The 23,019-nt window shown below is 41.8% G+C and overlaps 1 protein-coding gene across 3 annotated transcripts in view; it reads left to right on the top strand.

Annotated features, from left to right (window-relative positions):
* The first annotated feature begins 9,679 nt into the window (after positions 1–9,679).
* Positions 9,680–23,019, top strand: part of igf2bp3 (insulin-like growth factor 2 mRNA binding protein 3) — a 32,628-nt gene continuing 19,288 nt past the window's right edge. For 2 of the 3 annotated variants that reach the window (XM_079523034.1, XM_079523033.1), the window contains exons 1-5: positions 9,680–10,339; positions 11,292–11,352; positions 18,277–18,325; positions 21,605–21,656; positions 22,213–22,276. In XM_079523034.1, coding sequence (XP_079379160.1) covers positions 10,165–10,339; positions 11,292–11,352; positions 18,277–18,325; positions 21,605–21,656; positions 22,213–22,276 — 401 coding nt within the window. In that variant the 5' untranslated portion in view covers positions 9,680–10,164. The remainder of the gene's footprint in view (positions 10,340–11,291; positions 11,353–18,276; positions 18,326–21,604; positions 21,657–22,212; positions 22,277–23,019) is intronic. The other variant, XM_079523035.1, reaches the window with a different exon arrangement.

Here is a 23,019-nt window from a genome sequence, read left to right as displayed (position 1 = left end):
GTATTAAGATGCACACTGGGTCCATCTGCATTCCTATCACTAACTTAAAACTTTGAATTGAGCTGCTGGTGTGCCTTTCTAAACACATTTTGCCATTGCTGACAAGTGTGAATTCTGTTTGAATTCTCTGCAGGACGATACTGAACTTCTTCCTCACCTCGTCACCTCAAGAATAGTTCTCCCTTCACTGCTGATTTTGTCTTCATCAAACTGCATTTCAGAGGGAAATGTTTAAAAGTGTGTTAAGCTAGCAAAGGTCCATATCACCAGAACTCTTTAACGAGGACATGTTAAAAAAGAACAACTTTGTTTACGTGCTGTATATGTCTTAATTTGTAGGTGTTTTTTTGATACATCCATAATGAGTGAGGGACACTTCAAGCATCCTTCAGTCGTCCTTACCATTTTTTGTATTTCAGTTTCTTAATCTATTGCTAATCTATCTAGTGGTTGTAAGGAGGAAGGACAAGGCAAGTGTTTCTTGGGTCTCAAGGAATGTTGTAGGATCAACATGAAGAAGGGTAAGTCTTTATTTTACAGCGTTTTATTATGTCAGTGTTGATGAGAACATGAAAACTCTGTGGGGTCTCATTTGCAAGTATTGAACATTAATTTGTTTCCTGGTATTCCAGTTAATTAGAAGTGAGCTGTAAAATAAAGTTACCATGGATTGGTGGTGGTACTCTAGTCCAGTGGTTCCCAAAGTGGGGTCCGGGGTCCTTGAGGGAGTTCCAGGGGGTCCCCAGCTAAATGATAGTTTGGTTCCATTTGTACACTCTCAGAGTTAAATTAACATTGATTTTACAATATAAATTGGCGTTAGAGATAGAAATGCCATATAATGGGGACTGTAACCTGTTGCATATCAAACTGGGGGTCCTTGAAATGAAAATGGTTGAAAATCACTGCTAGAGCCATACAAATCTTCTCATATGGGGGTTCCTGGCATATATTTTCAAATGGGGGTCCACAGGTCGGATAATTAGTGTCATTTTGGGGGTCCTTGACATGAAAAGGTTTGGGAACTACTGCTCTAGTCTTAAGTCACACATTCAATGGTCTCATACAGCATTTGAGTACATCCAGAGGTTTTTATTTTCTTGTGTGTATAATAATATTTATTTATTGTTGTTACTTTGTATGGAAATATAAAAGAAATGGTATTATAAAGCTCCAAAATGTGCTTGTTTTCTGCCTCGGATGTGAATGACATTGAAGTTCCTGCTTCGCTTTGTAGATGTAATTGAGTGGAGAAGACACTCAATTTCACAGAACAGTATTACTCCCAACCTTGTGCCCAGGTTCTAGACTAGATACATAATCAAGTTCAAATCAAATCATTTTGGTCTACAATTGGAGGTTGGGGGGAAAGGAAGTAAACAACAATAAACTACCAGTTGTTTATTTGGTCTATTTTTTTAGTCTTTGTCCAAACCGATACATATGGTCTTAGAATTTCTATGTTCATTACGTTTTATGTTCATAAATTAACATGGGAGTGATACAAAGCAGACAACTCACTCAGTTTCCTTGTGTTGACTTTAAATAAAAATGATTGAGGTATGATGATGCACGTAATCGCAACCCTAACATTATTACTACATATCTTGCAAGAGTAGTGGCATTATTATCATGTTTACATTTGGGTACCGGCTTTTTTTTTTCTCCTTCTCATGAACAAGATAGTGTTATCAGTTTCTCAATGTTTGCATTGATCAAAACTTCACACTGAATAATCCAATCAACTAACCACTTTTAACCCTATATACTTCCTTGACCGGAGCCCAGAGGGTCTAGCAGGCCCCCTCATTTTCTCTCTCTACACCAAGACACTTTGTCGAAAAAAGACAATCTACAAGCTCACGTGTTTCAATGACCTGCTATTTCAGTTCAGTGTTCGCCCCAGAATAGAGATGATAGGGTTATTGTGGTTAAGTCAACTTGGTTCTATCTATTGCTATGATTTATTTTCAAATCATAGCACTGACTGCCACTGAACAAAATCCTAAGTCTGAGTGGCTAATAAAAGTAAAAAAGAAAACCTATGCTGAAGCTATCGGGGAGCTTTTCATCTGTTGACCTTAGCCCTAATAGTAAGGCGCTTCACCATGATGAGGTTAATAATCACTGCTGACATATCCAGGGGCCCCTCCGAGTTATGCATTCATTCACACTGACTGAGATAATTCTATAGGTTCCAAGGTAAGCAGCTGCACGTTGGCATGATTCAAAGGTCAAAGTATGAGTTCTTTCTTGCTCAATAGATTCTGCAGCCACGTAGTATATATATACGCTGAAACATGGATTTATTTGTGTGTATGTTGCACACATTTACAACTAGTGAACCTCAGTCACCCTCATGTTACCATTATGTTTTGAATGAGTGGCCTACAATTACAATTTAGGCATTTATAGCAGTATCTGTTCTGATTAATTGAAAATGTTGGACCCTGTTGTAAATAAGTGTAATGCCTAATCATGGATCGTCCACACAGTAACAGTTTTCGTACTGACTTGTGCTTTCGTTTGAAATGTACCCATTCTGCATACTGAAATAACATTTTCAATCAATCATATTATCAAGACAGCACTTACAAAGTGCGTAAATGACATGAATATAGAAAAATAGAGTCATCACACTGGATCATACTCCCATAGTGAATACAATTACATACTTGCCACCGATGCTTCATGAAACATCACCTTGTTGGTAACTGAAGATTCAATATATGGGAGCATGATGCAGTGTGTGGACTCTTATGTTTCTATTTTAACATGTTTTGTCCAGCACCTGAGATTCTATCTTTTGGAGACACGTGCTTTGTAAACTTTTTGCATGAACGAAAGTCAAACAATCGACAGAGTAAATGTTCATGTACTGTAAATACTAAATAGAGTTAAAAGAAAACAATTAAGCGCTACAAAGTAACTATACCAAACACCAAACCTAGGCTGTAGCACCTGTCTAAACAACATGCTATCTAAATAACATTTTTAGAATGTGTGGGCTAGCTAGCAGACAGTATATAAAAACATATGAGAACAAGCATAACCTTAACATAATGTATGCGGAATATACTAACATCTGTAAAAGAAAATGGGCAACAAGAAGTTAAATGGTAATGGCAAAACATTTTCATTGGGCTGGGCACCCTCTGATCAAGGAGTGCTGGCCAGTGGGGACCCCCAGGGGTCCTTGAGGGAGTTCCAGGGTGTCCCCAGCAAAATTAGTATTAGTTTATTCACTAAAGATGTATTTGCTCTTCTACAAGCTCATGTTGATGTTTGTAAATCTGCTATTTTCTAAACATTTCTGAAAAACCTTGACAAATTGTGGCACACAATTTTACTTATAGGGGTCCCTGGTACAAAATCTTTTTAGATAGGGGTCCGTGCCAAATACATATCAATTTGGGGGTCCTTGACATGAAAATGTTTGTGATCCACTGCTCTGATCTATGATCCGTTATTGTCATGGTAGAGAACAGGTGCATAGATGTACACCCAAATGCACTGACATTGATGTTAATGTTAAATACTTTTGAGCCCTCCTTGGTGGAAGGGGTGACGGGTCATCTGTGGATTGGATTATCGGAAGAATCTTGTGTATACAACTTGGAGTTTGGTTTCCAGACATTGTTTGGAACAGAGAAAAATCAAATGTCCACAGGCGTGGCAAATACAACATCATCATGGTTCTTTCTTCGTAACTGTTCTATGACAGTGATTTTTGTAAAAGATTTTAGGGCCAGCTTACATGAAACAGAAAAGGTTAAAGACAATCCAAATTGATCCCTACACAGACATGTTGTGTTAATTCAACTCTGAAAGTGTAAAAATTGACATGTATCTCCCAGAGTTAAAGGAACACACAGGATTTGGTTGTGAAGTATTAAACCACAGGACAGTGTGTGAAAGTTAACAAGTGACAACATGCTCTTAAGTCTGAGTCGATACTTGATGGAATCCAAAGACTGAAAGCCTGGCCAAGATTGTGGAATGTGCTAATTAACTAATCAGAAGTTTGCATGATGTGCCGATAGTGATCATATCTCAAGAAAGCTCTTAACAGTTACAAACCACATGAAATGGACATATTTTGGGGTCCATATGTTATATATCCAAGTATTTGGAATATTTTGACCAAACCTGTGACCTTGTTGTGAGATGTTCATAATGATGAAAGAAAATTACTATTTAGTATTTAATGAGGGAACAAGTGAGTTATTTTCTCCTTTCAATACACACGTTTATTTGTATAGCACATTTCAACAAGGCACTTAAAAGTGCTTTACACAAAACCTTAAGACAGAATTCAAATGCAATATGAAAACAATTCTACTCTGAAGATGAGGATATTTGCATCTCAGTAAATAGAAATCCACAGACAGGTCCTTGTTATGCATGGGACATCACTTCAACTGTGCAGATTTAGGAAACCTCTTAAATGCATACATCTTACATTTAGAATTCTATAATAAAATAAAATGATTGCCATATGAAGGGGACAGAGGTTAAATCAATGTTAGCTATTATGTGGGTGTATTTACTAAACCTGGACCATGTCACTAACAACTTGTTGAAACGTTTATACCTGAAATTAAATATTCAGCCTTCTCCATATTCAGTAATCATGCAGTTTATTTTTTGGGAAACAAACATAGGCTAGCTAGTAGCTAAGAAATCAAACTTGGAAGCACAACTAATCATGTTTTGCCCCTTTTCTATAAATCATCAATGCACCTGGCAAAAGCAAAAACAAACAATAAAATAAAAAATACATTAGCCTACTTTTGAATTGTCAAAAACCACCCTGATCTCGGATACAGTAACCAATCAATCAATTGTATTACATGAAGTTAACAAACGGCAAGAAGAGAACAAAACTTTGTCCAGTAGGCTTACATGCTAAGAGACCATTATATTTATAGGCAACGACTTGAATGTGTGACAAAGACAGCAAATATAGGCCTGTGTATACGTGACCACATGTGAAAAGATCCATGTTTAGGCTAGATTTGAATAGATGTTTTATCTAACTCATTCTACTAAAATATATACAATACCAAATTAATCCAACAATGTTAATGATTAATACAATTGCTTTATTTTACACAAATGTTCAAATCCAGAATAGGCTAAACATATAAGCCTATAGTTGGTAAACAGGTGGAGTTTGCAAACAAGTATTTAATGTCATTTTAAGAAATACATGTGGTCAGGCCTACTGTAAATGGATACTGAGAGTCAAGCGAGGTATTTATAGGCATGGCAGGGATCTACTAACTATCTGTCTATCTTATCTATCTATCTATCTACCTACCTATCTATCTATCTATACACACACACACACACACAACACTCACAAAAAAAAGATAGTTCTACATTTCTTCACATTCATATTTCAATATTTGCTTGGTCCTGATTCTGAGCAATTCACAACAAAACAGAGCCCAAGAAATCAACCATATCAATCTGTCTTTGTGGATTGCTTCTTTTACAATAAACAGCAACAATTCCATTACCATTTTAACAATTTCCCAGTCACCATTTAGCCTTTATTTAGCCTATACTAGGCCTACACAAAACAAAAAGCCTATTCCTTGCATGTTTTCAGAGGGCACAAACCCGCCATTTTATAATGAGATGTGGGGGTGCCTGTCCTGCATAAAGGGAATCTGGAGTAGAAGAATATGTGATAAGTTTATCAAATGATCTGATTACCCATAAGGCAGGTTGTGTAGGTATACAATCAGTTACTGTAGCTATAAAACCTTAATAACCGCGTCTTAATAATTACATCGATATAATGGCAACGTGCACGAAAGTTTTGTGGTGTTGGTCTTAACATTTCTATTCAACATGGCGTTCCACGACAATGTTCCATACATTCTGAACAAGGCGGTGTCAAAATAGATCCGGATACAACGATCCCATTCGTCTGATACGAAATAAATGAAGGAATGGATCTCACCCAAACTTTTAAAAGTTCCTTAGTTCGAATCAAAGTATAGCGCGGGTGTTGCTTAAAAGGGGGAGGGGGGCAAGATGGTTCTATTCTACACTACAGCCTGGAGTTAAACAACATAACACACAACGTTGGGGTATATAATATATGCTAAGCTACATTAATCGTAAACATAGTTTTTTTTCTTCCTATAAATATCTTCGGTTTAGGTTAAGTAAAAACAGACCGACTTTTTGCCCGTTCTCCCTTCCCTTTCATGAAAGCCGCTGAGCCGCCTGAACGCTCTCTCCACACGCAAAGCTGCTTGTCCCAAAACTTTATGTCAGTTTTGACCCTATGGAACTTGGCTATACGGAGGAGTCCTGGGTCTGGGGGGGCGGGGAGATTTTTTTCTGTACATTCCTCAGCGATACATTCACTCCTCCTGCGCAGTGTTGGCTGCACACTGGGAGCCACAGAGTCTTCTATGTGCACAGGCAACAAGGCCCCTGTGTCACACAAACAGTATACTGATCACTTTTTATCTCTTCGGATATTCACATTTAAATCGTCAATCAAGGACAGAAAGGCGTGCACCTTTCAGGCAAAACCCTTTAGGCTTGCATTTCGTTATTTACGTCGCTCCGGGGGTTAATATCGCCGGATGAAATTAGTTCTATTAAATTGTATAAGCTTATCTATACCACGAAGTTTAAGCTAATTCAACATTGTGGGCATCCACGTGTAAAGAAAGCTACAAATCTGCAGCTGAGCAAAAGATAAACAGTATGGGCCTACTGTTATTTATGAAAAAGTTAAAACGAATTACAAAACGGATGAAAAAACACAATTTGTTGATGTAGTAAACGTGGATTTTGGAAATACCCTACTCACTTTTTGCATTAATCTATTTTAGTTATCCTCATACTGCCAGCACAAATATGATCTCTATCCACTCATTAAGAGCAGCTACAAAGTGCCATGGGTTGAGTCAGCGCTTCATATTTCACATCTTTGGTTGGACCTAATTGAGAAAACATGGCGAAAAAGACGCATAACTCGCGGGCTGATTCATATAGAATGGGAGAACAAGGAGAGCCAATGAATGAGCTCGTTGAGGCCGAGCCAGCACAAGTAGTACGGAGCAAATCTGAAGCCACCTGATTGGTTAGCTGTCCCAGCCAATGAAATACCACTCTGTCTCACAGTGTCTGCTCGGCTGTAAAGGGAGTACACCGAATGCAGCTCTGGTCCTAGTAGTCTGTGACACTGCAAAAGGGCCCAATGCACATTGCACAAATCAAACTTACTTCTCTCTTCTGTTGTCTATGGCTATATAGAAGTGTATTTGTACGTCTCTAAATGATATGATGAATTGAAAACGGTGGACCCTCTTGTAAACAAGTGTAATGCTTTATGGTGTCGTCCACTCACAGTTAACAGTTTTTGTATTGAGTTGTGCTGAAATGTGTAATTCTGCAAACTGTTAATAAATACTTCAATCAATCAGTCTACTTTAAATGAGCAAGTAACCTATTATTCCTTTAACTTTGGGAATTGCAAGCATAACCAAGATCAATAGTTATCTGCATGTGTGTATCTTAACAAAATAGCCTACATTTCTTGGTAAAGAAATGTGGTCCCCAGGACCATAATGTAAACAAGTTAAACGACTAAGCTTTTTGTGTTATCCCTTTAACATTCATTGTAAACCACCTATGTACAAACTGTTGCAAACTGTTAAAATCAATAATACAATTTAAGATCTTAGGTATATGTTATAGCTAATCTTAGCTATGAATTATGCACTGTTCAAATTAGTCACTTAAGTCTCTTGAAATAGGCCTAATAATGCATCTCCTAGCTTTACTGTGGCACATAGACACACACATAGACACATGTGTAAACTGTGTTCATGGTAAATGGTAAATGGTGCATTTATATAGCGCCTTTATCCAAGGCGCTTTACAGAGATTGTGCATTACATTCACCCATTCACACACACATTCATACACCGATTGTGGCGGAAGCCATGCAAGGTACCAACCAGCACATCGGGAGCAATTTGGGGTTCAGTGTCTTGCCCAAGGACACTTCGACATGTAGCCAGGAGGAGCCGGGGTTCGAACCGCTGACCCATGGATCATTGGACGACCTGCTCTACCTCTTGAGCCACAGTCGCCCCATCATAGATTGGAGGTGAATCAACTGATACATCCAGGAAAAACAAGTAATGGATTCAATTGACAATTATCTCCACCAAAACAACAAAAACATTTTAGTTGCACTATAAGGCCTATGTGTGCCTTAATAGGCTACTTAACTTATTAAGTAAAATTAGGAACTACTGTGATCATTGTTTCACTGTAAACAACACTTCCTGTTTAGGTATTTTGTTCCGAGTCATGTCAATAGGCCTACATCTATAGTGGGGTTGTGGTGTAACCTTGGGCCCATGTGCAATTGTTTATGTTTTATGTGTTGGTTTAGGAAAAACTTTGAAAACTCCTCCAATGAAACTGTATCTCAGGCTGTGACTGTTCTAAAGTGTAAATAATAGATACAGGTATGTCTTTGAAACATGATAAACCCATCCCTCTATATAGGGGTGACCTGTGACTAACCTTCAGGTCTTTGGCTGTCATTTTCACATTGACTTAATGGCAGTTGTGCAATCTTTTTCTAAACATGGATTCTACATTTGAGTCAACTGGGCTGTGCGTTACATTATGACGCCGCACACACACACACACACACACACACACGGCAGCGTGGCAGGCAAACCCCTCCCTCTTGGAGTGCACGCACAGACCCATGCCTGAGGTATAGCAGAGCAGGTTCGCCATATGCAATTATGCATTCAGTCGGCGTGGCGGCGGGGCAACGCTATTTCAGTTTGTTTAAACTCCCCGAAAGTTGTGTCAAGAAATAGGTGGGGCGGCAGCACAGCAGCCTTCTTCTCACTCCGTAAACCCCCCTTACCATCATGTAATTTTGTGTGAACGAACACGCCGCCGGACAAGTCGGGGGCGTGCGGCTGGACTTTGTATTGTGGATCATAGGAGGGAAGGGAACCTTGTTGAAGAAGATGGATGCCATCATTTGAATAGTAGTAGGTAGTAGGCTACGTGTCATTCCCATATTGACCGCGGGGCCCAAGAAGCGACGCAGGGCCCTCCCTATCGTGCATTCTCTAAAAATCCGAGCGTGTTCATGATGTGCAAGCATACAATTTAACAATATAGTGCGATATCATTTATGAATGGCCCTACCCCCTTTCCCTTCTACACTACTGTGCCATCTGTAAAGCGCTCTTATATCACCATGGACGAGCTTTGGTGGTGCGCACAGTCACTCACAAGCCCCCGCAATATCATACCAGTCCCCTGCTATGGGTGTGCGACTGTGCGTGCGCGCACCCCCCGTTTTACTATTTCTCCACCGACCAATGAGAATCGAGTATTCAGCACAGACAGAGAAAGGCACACGAATGTGATTCTAGTAGGAGATACACTGGGTTCTCACGGAATCCCTTTACGCACATACATAGCTAGCCAGGTCCCCCCCCACCCCCCAACACCAATCCACTCTTCCACTCCTTTTCTCCACCACTCCCCTCTGCTCTGCTGTCCCCACCCCAGATTCCCGTGCAATTTTTCCCAATCCCCCCCCCAAACACTTAATTGAGCAATTGGGCTCCTCACGTGTGGGGTTGATTTGTAGTTTGAACACGTGGCTCATTCAAAAAAGCCGGAATAGCCGAGGATTTTTTTTCTTCTCCCCCCCCCCACTCTCTCTCTCTCTGTCTCCACCACCTTCTTCTTGGTTTTGTACTCAGAGGCGGGCGCGAGCCTTACCGTGTGTGACATTCTCTGGTCTATGTCTATTTGCCAGGGGGGCTTGTTGGAGGAATACAGAAAAAAAGTAGTTTTTCCTCCGTTTCACACAACGTACCATCGTTTGGAGACGCGGGATTAAAACATTGAGATTTTTTTTTACGCGACAGAAAGAGGGGGGCCAGGGAGTGCGAGCGCAGCAGCGAGGTTGCCAGTCAAATCTCTCTGTGGCTTTACCGACCTGGAAGCACGCCGCGGACACACAACTACTCCGTACTAGTGGTGGAGGCGATCCGAGCTACTCCAAACAAACACTGCACATTCTAGTGGGTAAATAGCGATTTGTCCCAGCTTAAAAGGGTGTCCCTTTCGGCGCTGAACATGAATAAGCTATACATTGGCAACCTAGGCGACGAGACGACCACGGAGGACTTGGAAACTCTCTTTGAGCAGTGGAAGATTCCGCACACGGGTCCGTTTCTTGTCAAAACTGGCTATGCGTTCGTGGATTGCCCAGACGACAAGAATGCAATGAAGGCCATTGATATTCTTTCAGGTGAGATGCTTTATTCTTTTAAAAATATATAAAGTATTTGAACGAACGACGCACACACACACTGCTGCAAATTGTGGAGATCGCTTTACTTCAGGCCCCTATGAGAGCGATGCATGTAGTCTTGTAGGGTGGGGGTGTTACCAAACGGATATTTCTCTCCCACAACCTCTATTTGGCCTTTGACACCGTGGACGCAGATAAAAATACATGTAGATTGAAATGTTGTGGCCCCCGGTGTAATGTACTGTTGATCAGGATGTACGAGCAGCGAGCACACACACACACACACACACACAATCACGGGGATATGCATCATGCATGCCAAGGCTTCTTCTTATTGTGGCTTACGCCATTCAGAGTAGTAGGGCGCATAAAGCATGCTGGCCCAGTGGCCCGTGGAGTGCGTGCTATTCGTAAAATATAAGCCACAGATCACTTTTAAAGGCACTCCCTTTGAACTTACCGCTTGTCCTGGTTTCAAAGTGTAGGGCCCCTCAAGTGGCCTAACTTGTTACATTGTAGCACACAGTGTAGCCAGTCTGTCCGCCCATGCTTACATTACACACCAGGTGGTTTAATTGTGCTGGTAAAATGTAGGCCAACTACAAGACCTTTTTGTCTTTAAAGTATGTTTTGGTTTGTTAGATGTACCACAACGTGAATAAACCAATCACATCTCTTAACAGTCCACGTTAACAGTTAAGTTAACCTCATATGTAGTTTTACGAATGGGCTTGATGTCTTAATATCCAGCGATGTGTAGGCTACATTGGTGTTACATGATTTGATTAGTAATGGGCTACACACTATTTGAGGACTCTTGCATATTAGTATATGGCTCAGATATTTTTGTGCAATGGCATACAATATAGTTGGACTAGCTACTAGCAAACGTGTCTCGTAGCAGTTAAACGCTTTTAAAAAATAAAATGCGTTTTATTTCCTTTCCTAGGTAAAGTGGAACTTAATGGAAAACTTCTGGAAGTGGAGCACTCTGTCCCTAAACGTCAGAGGTAGGTCCAGGGTTTACTCGTGGGGGGCTTCCTTCCAGGTTCCTGGTGGCGACATTTTTTTTTCTTCCTTCAGCCATTTTCTACAAGTATTGTGTTTGTCAAGTGGCAATTCTGCATTTGGTAAACGCGAGCTAGCTGTGGCAATTTTGTATTCTATGTAGATGTATACCCATTTCTATTTTTGCCCAAATGAAAGCCCGTTTTAACGAATGCTTTAATTTGGGGTCAAATCAAAGGTTGTGTGATGCACTCCTCCCCCCTCGCCATGATGACTGCGTGTGTCCTGAAAAACCATTGTTTTTTTGTTTATGACTAATGCCTTTTTTCTTCTCTGCTGCCCCGCCAGTTGGTAAATGATGTATTCACGTCAATGCACGGTATGGTCATACGTAGGCTAGGCTACTAGGCTATCCTTTACATAGTCTATTACGGGTTTTTTAAAGCCAGAGATTGCTGAAATGTGCAGTAGGGCTGAGTGAGGCGTAGGCCTGTGTGAACTGAAGTCGTCCATTTGAGAAGGATCTGCCCGTCAGTCTCCCTGCCTGCCCTGAGTTTCCGCCCACCCTACACAACACGACATGGACTCCCAAACGCTAATGGGATGGCAGCTTTTGGGCCCTAGTCATGGAAACCCCATACAGTGTAATCCCCAGTCTTAATTTAACTCTGGAAGTGTACAAATGTACCCAAAAAGCCCCTTATGGGTTCATCTGGAACATTTGTAGTTTGAGTTACAAATGGACAAATTAACAGATTTGTACAAATGGTCACTGAAATTGCATATTATGCAATAACCAATTTCCATGATATTTTGACCCAATTTAAGTTACACATTTGGAATTTGTCATTGTGTGCATAATTGGCACATTTGCCATAATTTAATCATTCCTTGATTTTAAATGCGGTCAGTTTTCTTGGTAATCATTCAAAGGATTTTAAACCGGTGTTGGTATGTTTCTCAGTATTAATACTCATTTTGTTTTGATTGGGCAACCTGTTGACATGTAGTAGTCAATGTAAGTGGAATAATAATTAAAACTACATTGAATGTAGAGCTGAGCACTTTGTGTATAATTTGTTTTAATTAATTTATATGGCAAACTGGTTTCAGTTCACACATTGATGTGAAATGAAAAAGAAAAACCTGTGTGCATTAGTGGGGGAAATTAACTTTATGATTGGTGGGATAAAATAGTGGAGTAGTAGTGAAGAGGTTTTGCATGGATACATTCCAGATGGAAGGTGAATTTGGGGTTTAAAATCTGAGCTGGCTCTGGCGAGGAAATTTGACGTTGCTCTATCTTGGTGTTATACAATATTATTGGCCAATAGAATGGCCACTCAATTTTCAGCTATATTAAAAAAATAATATATATATATATTTATATATTTAAAAAAAAAAATATGCCCTTGTTTAAACAGAAAAAGCACAACTAGTCAACGTTAGCAGTATACTGGCCACACACACGCAGCTCACTCGCTAGTCGGGGATGCGTGTACACTGAGCCCCCATTTTGCATTCCAGCCTGCTGAGTATCAGCTGTGGGCTTGGCCAATCAACATAGCTTAACCTTTGAACCCTTCAGTAAGGGGAAGTCTTGCAGCAGTGAGGTAGTCTCGCGAGTCTCACTGGAAGTGCCACTTACAAGTCCCATACAGTAAATTACAGTGCCGTAGGATAGCATGTACATTGTACACACTTGGAGATACTGTGTAAAGAAGGCTCAGGGTGTGTGGAGACGTCATAACGTTTTCAAGTATTTTTGAGGGGCACTAGCCCCTCCTATGTCTAGCTTTGAGGGTGTGCGTAAACACAAACATTAAATGTAAATGACATTGCAAATGAATGGCCATTTTTGAGTTTGTGTAAACCCAAACATTACGTAAACACAAACATTGAAGACGAAGGTTACGATGCAAATTGTGATTGGCTGGAAATTGAATGAGATGATGTATGATAAGAGGGCCCCTCACTTCACATGGGTGTGATTTTGTTCTTCTTCCTTTCCTCCATTGTGTGTGTGTGTGTGTGTGTGTGTGTGTGTGTGTGTGTGTGTGTGTGTGTGTGTGTGTGTGTGTGTGTGTGTGTGTGTGTGTGTGTGTGTGTGTGTGTGTGTGTGTGTGTGTGTGTGTGTGTGTGTGTGTGTGTGTGTGTGTGTGTGTGTGTGTGTGTGTGTGTGTGTGTGTGTGTGTGTGTGTGTGTGTGTGTGTGTGTGTGTGTGTGTGTGTGTGTGTGTGTGTGTGTGTGTGTGTGTGTGTGTGTGTGTGTCAAATCAGTTGAAATCACACTTGTGTGAATTGAGGGGCGCTCTTATCATACATCACATTCCGTGCTCAGCCAATGAAATCACCACAAATGTCATTCGGACAATCACTTTTGGCATCTACACTTTTCTGCCCTCACTTTTATCCTCTGTCTAACAGTGTCTATGTACTTTGCTCAGCCAATCAAATCATCGCTATGGGGTGATCAGCTGCTGTTTGTATTCACACAAACCCTCAAAGCTGGGTATAGGAAAAAAACAATACACATTTGTATGATTAACATTTCCAGCCATTTTACTGTCATACATTGACAATTCATGTCTTTAGAAGCACAGATTGTATAAACTTGGGCGGGACAATGCTTCCCCATCTTTAAAATGTAGGGGGGAAAACATGGCAGTTGAAAACTGAGCACCTGGGTGTGAACACAATCTACAGGTGTATCTGTTTACATTAAAAGTATACATTATATTACCACACACCACATAGCTTTGGAGAAAGTGTAGACGATTGCTTGTTAGCCTGTTAGTGTTATCCTAATCATGCTGCATAAAACTGTAGCTATATGTTTGTCTTGGCCTGTAGTTATTCGCTCTGTAAATGGTTGATTTGCTCATAAATATGTAAATTCATCCAACATTTAGAATAAGCCAAACTGTTGTATCAGTGTTTTTATTTTATGTTGTCTTATACACTTTGACCTGCCTTCCATGGTTATGTCTGCCTGGTTCCATAAAACTAGCTAGGCCCTACATTACACGCACACACATTTCCTGTCACTAGTGTGTAGAAAGTCAGAAAATGCCATAGTTTTGAAATAACTGCCCCAAGAGTATTAAGGGATTTTTTTATATGCGCTTGAAGTTGACAGATGCCATAGAGGGACTATGATAATGGTTTGTTGGTGCGCACACACCAACAAACAAAACACTGAAACAGAGCGAGCGTGTGTGTGTCGGAACAGTCCATTTAAAAAAAGTGGTGTTCTATAAATAACAGTAGAAATTAGTAACAATAATTGTCAATGTTTAGGTGGCCAAGCTTTGTTGTACAATACGTATTTCCTGGCTCATATTAGAGAAATTCTATGCCACCCAGGGTCACGATGGGGTCCCACCTGCAAAACGGAGATTTAGGGCTGAGACTGAGAAAGTGGCCCCATGTTTCAGTCAATCTGCAGGTCGAGTTTCCTCAATGATCCTTCACAAAAATATCAGAAATTGACATTGAGTTATCTAGTCCGTTTTGTGGGAGCGGCGTTTGTTTAATTTTTTAGATAAATGTAAAAACTTCCAACAAATCTAGGTACATAATGGTTGAATGTAGCTTAATGGGCATTGAAGGGCCTGTGAGAAGGCAGCAGAAACTAGGGCTGCATGGCGGTGAGTTATTCAGAACCTCTGCATGCTGAATAGTCAAATGGGTGTTGAGAACAGATTTTGAGAGTGTTTGTATCTACTGGTTAGTATTGATGGATGGAGCTACACAGCATGGTTGGATAGCTGAGAAATGGAGATGAATACGGATGTGGTCTCGTGCTGCCTGCTCGACATTAGATTCCCCTTGTGGTTTCATGTATGCATATACATGCTTGCGTACGTGTGTGTGTGTGTGTGTGTGTGTGTGTGTATGTGTGTGTGTGTTGAGGGTATTTTACATACATACACTTTTCCCTGGTGCAGGCCCATAGATCTCAGCTGTGTTGAGAGAGGGGGTGGCAATGTGGGGGAAGGGGGGGGTGGGCTGAATGTGTAGAATGCTGGTTGAATTTAAAAGTAAATAAGGAAGCCGGCCATCTCCTGGTCACACGATGAGCCTATGCTAGTCTCTCCCTAGCCCCCCCCCCCCCTACATGTTTCTGTCAGTGGACTTGTCCTGTGTCCATGGCAACGGGGCCCCACCCCCACAGGGCAGAGAGGGCCCTTGTTACCCTTCCCTGGAACAGGGTTAGTCCTCTCCACCCCACCCCCCTTCCCAAATCAAAGGCTGGAACTGGGGAATGCACCCCCCCTCCCCCCCATTCCCGGGCTGACTTCCTCCATGTGTGGAGCTATAGGTTAATCCAACTGGAAGTGCTTGGTGCATTTGCACATTTCGCACGGCGTTCCCACCGCAATGCAGAGCATACAGAAGGGGTGGGGGGGTGTAAGGGGGCTGGATCAGCTAGGAATGGCACAGTGGGCCGGAAAGGGCTGGAATTCCTCTTGGAAGCTCATTTGGGAATTTTCTTTACGATTCACTCATTTGGAATTAAGTGGTTTCCTAATGTTTTAAATTAAATCAAATCTGTACACACATGCAGCACGGCTAGCTTGACATCCAGAGGAAAAACATCTTATTTTTTAAAATACATTTTAATTAATGGCCTATGCTGCTAAGCATTCTCCTTCACACACATGTGCATGCCCCTTCATGTGGAAGTTCTTTTTGGGCCTGTGTGTGTGTGTGTGTGTGTGTGTGTGTGTGTGTGTGTGTGGCTGTTGCATGACCCGTTGTAAAACCTGTGTTATATGCTTTTCTCCCAGCTTGCGTACATTTCTTACTATGTGTTTTGGGGCTAAAGGTGAATTTCTGATGTTTAGGGAATAGGGCCAGGTGATGGATGTGATGTGGTGCTCTTCCCATTGCTTTTATCTACCTCAGTGGCATGCATGTAGCTGCGGACCCCCATCTGAACATATTTTGTGCCAGAGACCCCATACAAGATTTGTGTTAATGTTTCAAAGATATTTCCCAAAATATAAAAAATAGTCCCAAGTTTTTGAAAGATCTACAAGCATAATCTAAAAGCTTTGAGAGCTTGTAGATTGGCTGTTTTCAAATGGCCAATGTGTATATAGGTAATATGTTGTTAAACTTATTTGCTATTTTAAAAGGTCCTTTAGCAAGGACCTTCACTTTGAAAACCAGTGATCTACCTAAATTGTCACGGATTGTGTATTCAACAGTTTGTACAAGCTGATCACCTGAATTTAAATATACTGTATGTTGAACTGGATTTGATCACACTTGAGGAAGATTATTCAGGGGGAAAGGCTTGGAAAGCCTGACTCCATAGATAAGTGTGTGACGATAAGCCTCCATGAGCTCATTAGTTGATGTATGCTGGGTACACAACAAAATCTGTGATTTATCCATTTCTACATTCTGTGTTAAATTAACACAATGCTTTTATGATGTACACACACATCGATATAGTCTACACCTGTAGGCTATATGGATGTCTGTTTATATGGCCTGTATAGAACTAGGTTAGGGTCAGGGTTTTCCCCTGTACGATGGTTTTTTTTTTGCTTTTTTTTTTTTCTTGCTTTTTTTTTTTTTTTGCATGTATGTGTGAGTAAGGGTCAGAAATTCTGCTTCAGTTCTCAGCTGTATGTACATTGTGTTCCTTTTAGGTTGGTGTGTCAGCAGGCGATGGACTTTGGAGTGGCCGCACACTTTTCCTCACATTTTACATAACATCAGCCACGTTCAAAAGAACACTTGTGAAACTGCCTATGTGACTTCCAATCAACAAGTCATATTGTCTGCATGACCTCCAAAACATATCCCTTTGTACATCTTTTTGTCTGGTATTCCAGTGGTGCGCAACCATATATAAATTGGGAATCTCTATGCCAAAAAAAATGAATGAATGGATGAATTTGAAGTTTCTCATGCTGGATGTAGTCTGCATTGCTTAGTAATTCAGTGACTCTTTAAATGGCCGCCTTCGTTTGGCTCTGGTATGTGTGTGCATATGCCCGTAGTAGTTGTTCCCCCCCCCCCCCCCCAAACGGCCAGTGACCTGGCCAAGAGAGACTCCCATCGCGTCCTGTCCGACTCCCTCATAATTTAATTTGGTGTCACTTAAAATCCCTCTCCTCTGCTCCTTCAAATTTTCCCAAAGTGTGTGTGCTACTGTGCACGACCATCGTGTACAATGTCTGTTGAACATGGCATGAGTAAAACAAACTCTGCCAATGAGCAACATCTCACCCGTACAACACACGCAATGAGTACATGTCTTGGGAAGAAAAATAAATCTCATTCAGGGTGGTGTGAGTTTTAGCCCCCCCCCCCACCCCACCACAAAAACACACAGAATTTTCTCTTGGATGCCACTGTCGCTTGCTCTCTCTCTGACGTCTCCTTCCTTCTCGTCTTCCTTGTCCTCAACCCCCCACCCCCGTCTCTATAGTCACCTCATCTCCCAGTGCTGTGGTGTGAGTGAGACGGCTGGTAGCGGAGTGCATTGAGATTGATTTTCCATGTTGACCAGGCCCATCTTGTTTTAAGCTATCCAGCAGTGACTTGAAGCACCCCCCCCATGTGTCTGTCGCACATGTTCCACCTGCTGGGTATGGGGAATGGCTTGAAATGGTTGGAAAGGGATTCATCCACAGCTTCTCCACCTGTTTGTTTGATTATCTCTCTACCACCCAGCTGGACTGGAGAACAGAGACCCACTGATGTCTTCGTGGTCGATGCCTTTAGTTTGTCATTTATCGCACACACACACACACACACACCCCACCCTCGGTGATACTGATTATGCTATGACTTAACTGCTTTTATTTTCTCTACCTTTCCTCCACCCTTACCCCCAACACCCCCTTCTCCTCTTTTGCGCTCTCTCTCTCGTGCTCTCTGTCACTCTGTCTGTCCTCTCTCCAGGAGCTGTAAGCTGCAGATCAGGAACATCCCGCCTCACATGCAGTGGGAGGTGAGTGCTAACAGGCTGCTAACTGCTGCCAGGGCGGGGCACGCATCGCCAGCCGGCCCCAACTGGGCTCTCATTTAGACTTATGTCTAGAGCTGCCACAGCTGCCCTGGGGGTTGAACTGAGCACCCTCAACCTATTGAACAGAGCAGTGGGTGCTGGCCAGTCTTTCTTGGTGTGATGGCGTAGAGGTCAGCCTCTAATTATTAATTGTTAGATTTTTATGATTTAGACCGTAGCAGTGAATGTACTAGGGCAGGGGGACAATGGCATGGAGAGCATTTGTAACGACTCACGACCGAACCCTACATGTAGAGAGCAGCATCACAGGCATGAACAAGACCTCCCAACCCCTTTGTGTGCGCGTGTCTGTGCACGCACGCGCGAGCGCGCACACACAGTCACACTTCGAACCTTTCCCGACCTTACTGGGCATTTATGATGTCTTTAGTGTCAGTTAAAATACCATTTGCTAATTACCTGCGCATCCCTTATGCTTTTCTGTCTGGACTGTCCATAATTTGTAAGGGAACACGTCCTCTGATCAGAGCTGTCCCAAATACTGAAAGGTGTAAAAAATTATAAATTAATCACCGTTCTTGAAATACTACTCGCATTGGTTTGGTCTTTCACACGGGTATTTTCTTAGGAAGACTTGTATTGTATTGTAATTAACATAATTAATAAATACATTTTGTATGGTCACTGACTTTGCACATTGGTTGTGACTAGTTGCTCATGGGTTGCGAAAACGAAACACTATTGCTGTAAAATGTCCCATGTGAGCATTGAGCCACAGTGAATGAGAAATATTTAATTATTTTGGATTTTGCAGCGCTAAATTACAAATTTACAATCTTTAATATTCTGATGTATTTCTCGTGTTCATTTGATTATGAGTACATAATCCACAGCTCGGTCAAGGAGTCATTGAACTGGGAGCTAGCTGGGAACGGGTGACTGCATTTGAGTGGCTAAAGCAGACTGAAGTGTTTCTTTCAAACCCTGTCTTCATCTTTATATTTAATGGTTCAACATCAGTCATCAACTAAAATCAATTTCACTGGTGTCTGTGGTACAGGTGTACTGCATTGGGGTGGAATTTCCTGTCTTGTGTCATTGCCCTATTAAGTAACAGTTAAGTGTGTGTGTGTGTGTGTGTGTGTGTGTGTGTGTGTGTGTGTGTTCATACATTGTATTTATCATGTTTGTTTCCTGCACAGGACAGCAGATAGATAAGCGAGTAGACAATTTATAGTACAGGAAAAAAAGATTGTCTTTGACTAGAGACAATGGTGCAGGCCTTTATTTATTTTGTAGAAAGCTTTACAAATATATATATTCCTTCCGAAAGCCATGAAGTCAAATGAAATGGTATAATTAAAAATTGTCTGAATTTACATTCTATGTTATGTAAAACTAAAGCAATAGTTTTCCCCCTCCCACAATAAAAATAATGCTGTGGTATTGTTTTGGCTTGCCATGGGTTTTATGTGTGGTTAATACTATGCTAGTATTCTTACAAACATGGGACATAACACTTGATCATTTATTAATTTTTTCTGCCTCTGGAAGTTTGATCTTGTGAGACATTGGATGTATGCATAACATTAGATTCAGTAGCATTCGCTACCCTTGATCAAATGGCTACAGGCTGGTCCAGCGTTTTGTAATGGTGGGCTCGTTATGCCTACGCATGTCGCTACGCTGCAGTTCCAGATCCACCCATGTTGCTAGTATGTGGCAAGCAAGCCTTAAGCTCTCAAAGGTGACATGGAAGGTTTTTTCTATTTTTTTCCCCCCCTTGGGAGGGGGAAGGGTTAGAAGAATGGTGAGAATAGAATGAGATCTTTGGCCTTGTATGTAGCTTATCGGGTAGATAATGTGTCTCGTATGTATAGCCACGGAACGCGGGCTGTAGAGTGAGTAGTGGTGTGTTCACCAGCCATAGTGGGGTGGGTGGCCCTGGACTCCTTCCCCTTTCGCCTCCATGTGCTGCCGACTCACAGAATGTGTAGCATGAACGAGCGCCCCTCCCCCAGCCACCACTTCCTGCTGGAATGCACGACCCCACCCTTTCCTGAATGGCCTGGATTTCCATTGGCCGGCCCTCCTGGACAGATGGGCGGCTCAGCCAGCCAGCAACCAGCAGCTCTTGACTTCAGGGAGCTCTCATATCTGTGCAGGAGCAGCCAATGATGGGAATTGGAGATGGCAGGGAGGCGGGAGGTAGTGTCGTTGGTGGGATGGTGGAGTAGGGGTTGGTGGGGGGAGGGTGAAGCAGCCTGGTTGGCTAGGAAGGGGGGTTGAGCTGCCGGGGGTGTGGTTGTCCATTTTGACTGAGCATGGTTGCAGGTCTTTGGCATGTAAGCTGTTCTTGGAACCTTTCCCCGTTTTGCCCTCACTTGATGTGAATTTGAATCCTGTCGCTGCCATGTTTTGGGCAGGCAACAAATGTGATTTATTTGATTAAACAAGACGACGTAGAGCCTGACTGTCGAGGTCCCACGTATGCATTAAATATTGGGATTTATATAACTAAATGCCATCCGTCATCACTTGTTCACTCGTCTGTTAAAGGACTAGTCCTAAATGTTCGGTTCTGTAACTAATAATTATGTTACATTTTTATATGCGTTATTTTGTGGTGATTCACTGACCCCAGAAAACGTGTCTTAAAATAAAATCCAAAATGAATTGAGCACACAGACACTAGAGTCTATATTCAGTGGGTAAACATCCTGTGAAAATGGTGCAATGTGGCCCTCTGGAGTGAGTGGAAATATAGTGGCCCTCTCCATTGTCAAAGTTGCCCCTCCCTGCTCTGGTCAATGCAGTATATAGGGTTAAGTGGTTAAAAGCAGTTTATACCTGTTAATAATAAAATCTTTTTTAATAAGATTTTGGAGTGACACGCAGCAAAGGTTGTCAGGATGGGCATCAGCAGCCTAGGTGCCCGGACTACACCTGTGACCCTGTACACCTGTGATTTTTAACTTTTCAAATGAGGGTTTCGGAGTGTCTTGGATGTGCTTCCTGCCAGTGAGCTGGGCTGGTCCCCTTGCAGATAAGCTTTCGCTGTCGTGACAGTGCTAATGATTACAGATGAGAGCAGCCAGGTCCAACCAAACCTCGTTTCCTGGAGCATTTTATTTGGCCTTTTGGATTTGACCTTGTATGTCTTGTAATGTAGGTGACGGAAGCTTGTTCTGCAGTTTCACTTCATCAACTTGCTCGGGATGGCCTGAATGTCTAATACGGTAATGTCTTTGTTTCCTGCAGGTGTTGGATGGTATGTTAGCCCAGTATGGTGCAGTGGACAACTGTGAACAGGGTAATTATGTCTTTCTGTTCTTAACCCATTAAGACCTGAGGCCCATTCTACAACATGCCTTCTAAATCAGTAGTTCTCACACTTTCAAGATTTGTCAAATAGCAGAGGAACAAGCTCAGAGCGTGGTACGAAGTGACACTTCGTAACCCTTTTATATCTACTATTTTTGAATAGCAAACGCTAAAATCTAAAATGACACGGTTGCTTTCCTGGTTTTAATACACACCTTCTCCACACATCTTCCCTACCTTCAGATTTGTTGTGTGTGTGTGTGTGTGTACTGTAGGTTTGTGCATGTGTTCATTTTGTGTCCACCCCGTAAATCTCCTGTAGTTGAAAGAATACTGTAGTCTAGTTTACCAGTTGGAATGAAGATAAATTGAATGACTGAATTATAAATTGGGTGAATGAGGGAATTAAAACCCGTTGTCAATGGAGACCCTCCGTTTCCTATGGGAACTTCAGGTCCCGCACAACAAGCTAAAGCCCATGAGTGTGTTTTCCAACTGGTATGCCATTGGTGTTCTTGTATTGACTACTCCCTGCTTTCACGCAGTGAACACAGACACGGAGACTGCAGTGGTCAATGTTCGATACGCAGCCAAGGATCAGGCCAGACTGTGAGTCACTCTTTCACACGCGCAAACACATGCACACACTGCCTCTGCCCAACTCCTAACATCCAACTTTGTTGCCTTGATGCATTTTGCCACTTGTGGCTTTTTCCCATTGTCTAATATTCCCAATAGTCTTAGAATTAGCTACTTTTATGTAGTTTCTCATGTAATGCACCTGATTCCTGCTTCCGCCCCTACATCTTATTTGATGTCATGCAATAAGCAGTGAAAGAAATTGCCCATTTGGTGCCCCCTGGTGTACATGATATACACTGCAGTAGTGTGTTTCATACATGCTTTCATGGAAGAGCTGATGCCTTATTCTGTGTAGTTATTAACCTTGACCCTGCTGTGAGAAGGCATGGATCAAATGTCGGTACTTGAGTCTGAGAGAGATGAGTCTGTTTAGTGTTTATATATGAAACTTATATACTTTCCCTATTTTCAACTGCTTTATTATAAACTCAGCACAGAAAGTTTGGAAACTTACATTTTGGTCTGTTATTTCTCCCCTTTATTGCCTTTAATAAGTTTTGAGTTGCTTAGCAGATGTGAGAAACTACACATATTGGCCATGTTTACACTTATTAATTTTACACTGTGGAAGAACCATACACGGCCACAACAGCTTGGCACCTCCTCCTAATGCTGGTCACCAACCTAGCCACATTTTGCTGTGGGATGGCATCCCATTCCTCAACCAGGATTTGTTGCAAGTCAGCCAACAGGGTTCTGTTGGTCACTAG

The sequence above is a fragment of the Electrona antarctica genome, assembly GCF_951216825.1.
Source record: "Electrona antarctica genome assembly, chromosome: 15".
NCBI lineage: Eukaryota > Metazoa > Chordata > Actinopteri > Myctophiformes > Myctophidae > Electrona > Electrona antarctica.
The sequence above is the reverse complement of the archived record's forward strand: the minus strand, read 5'-3'. Positions and strand labels throughout refer to the sequence as shown.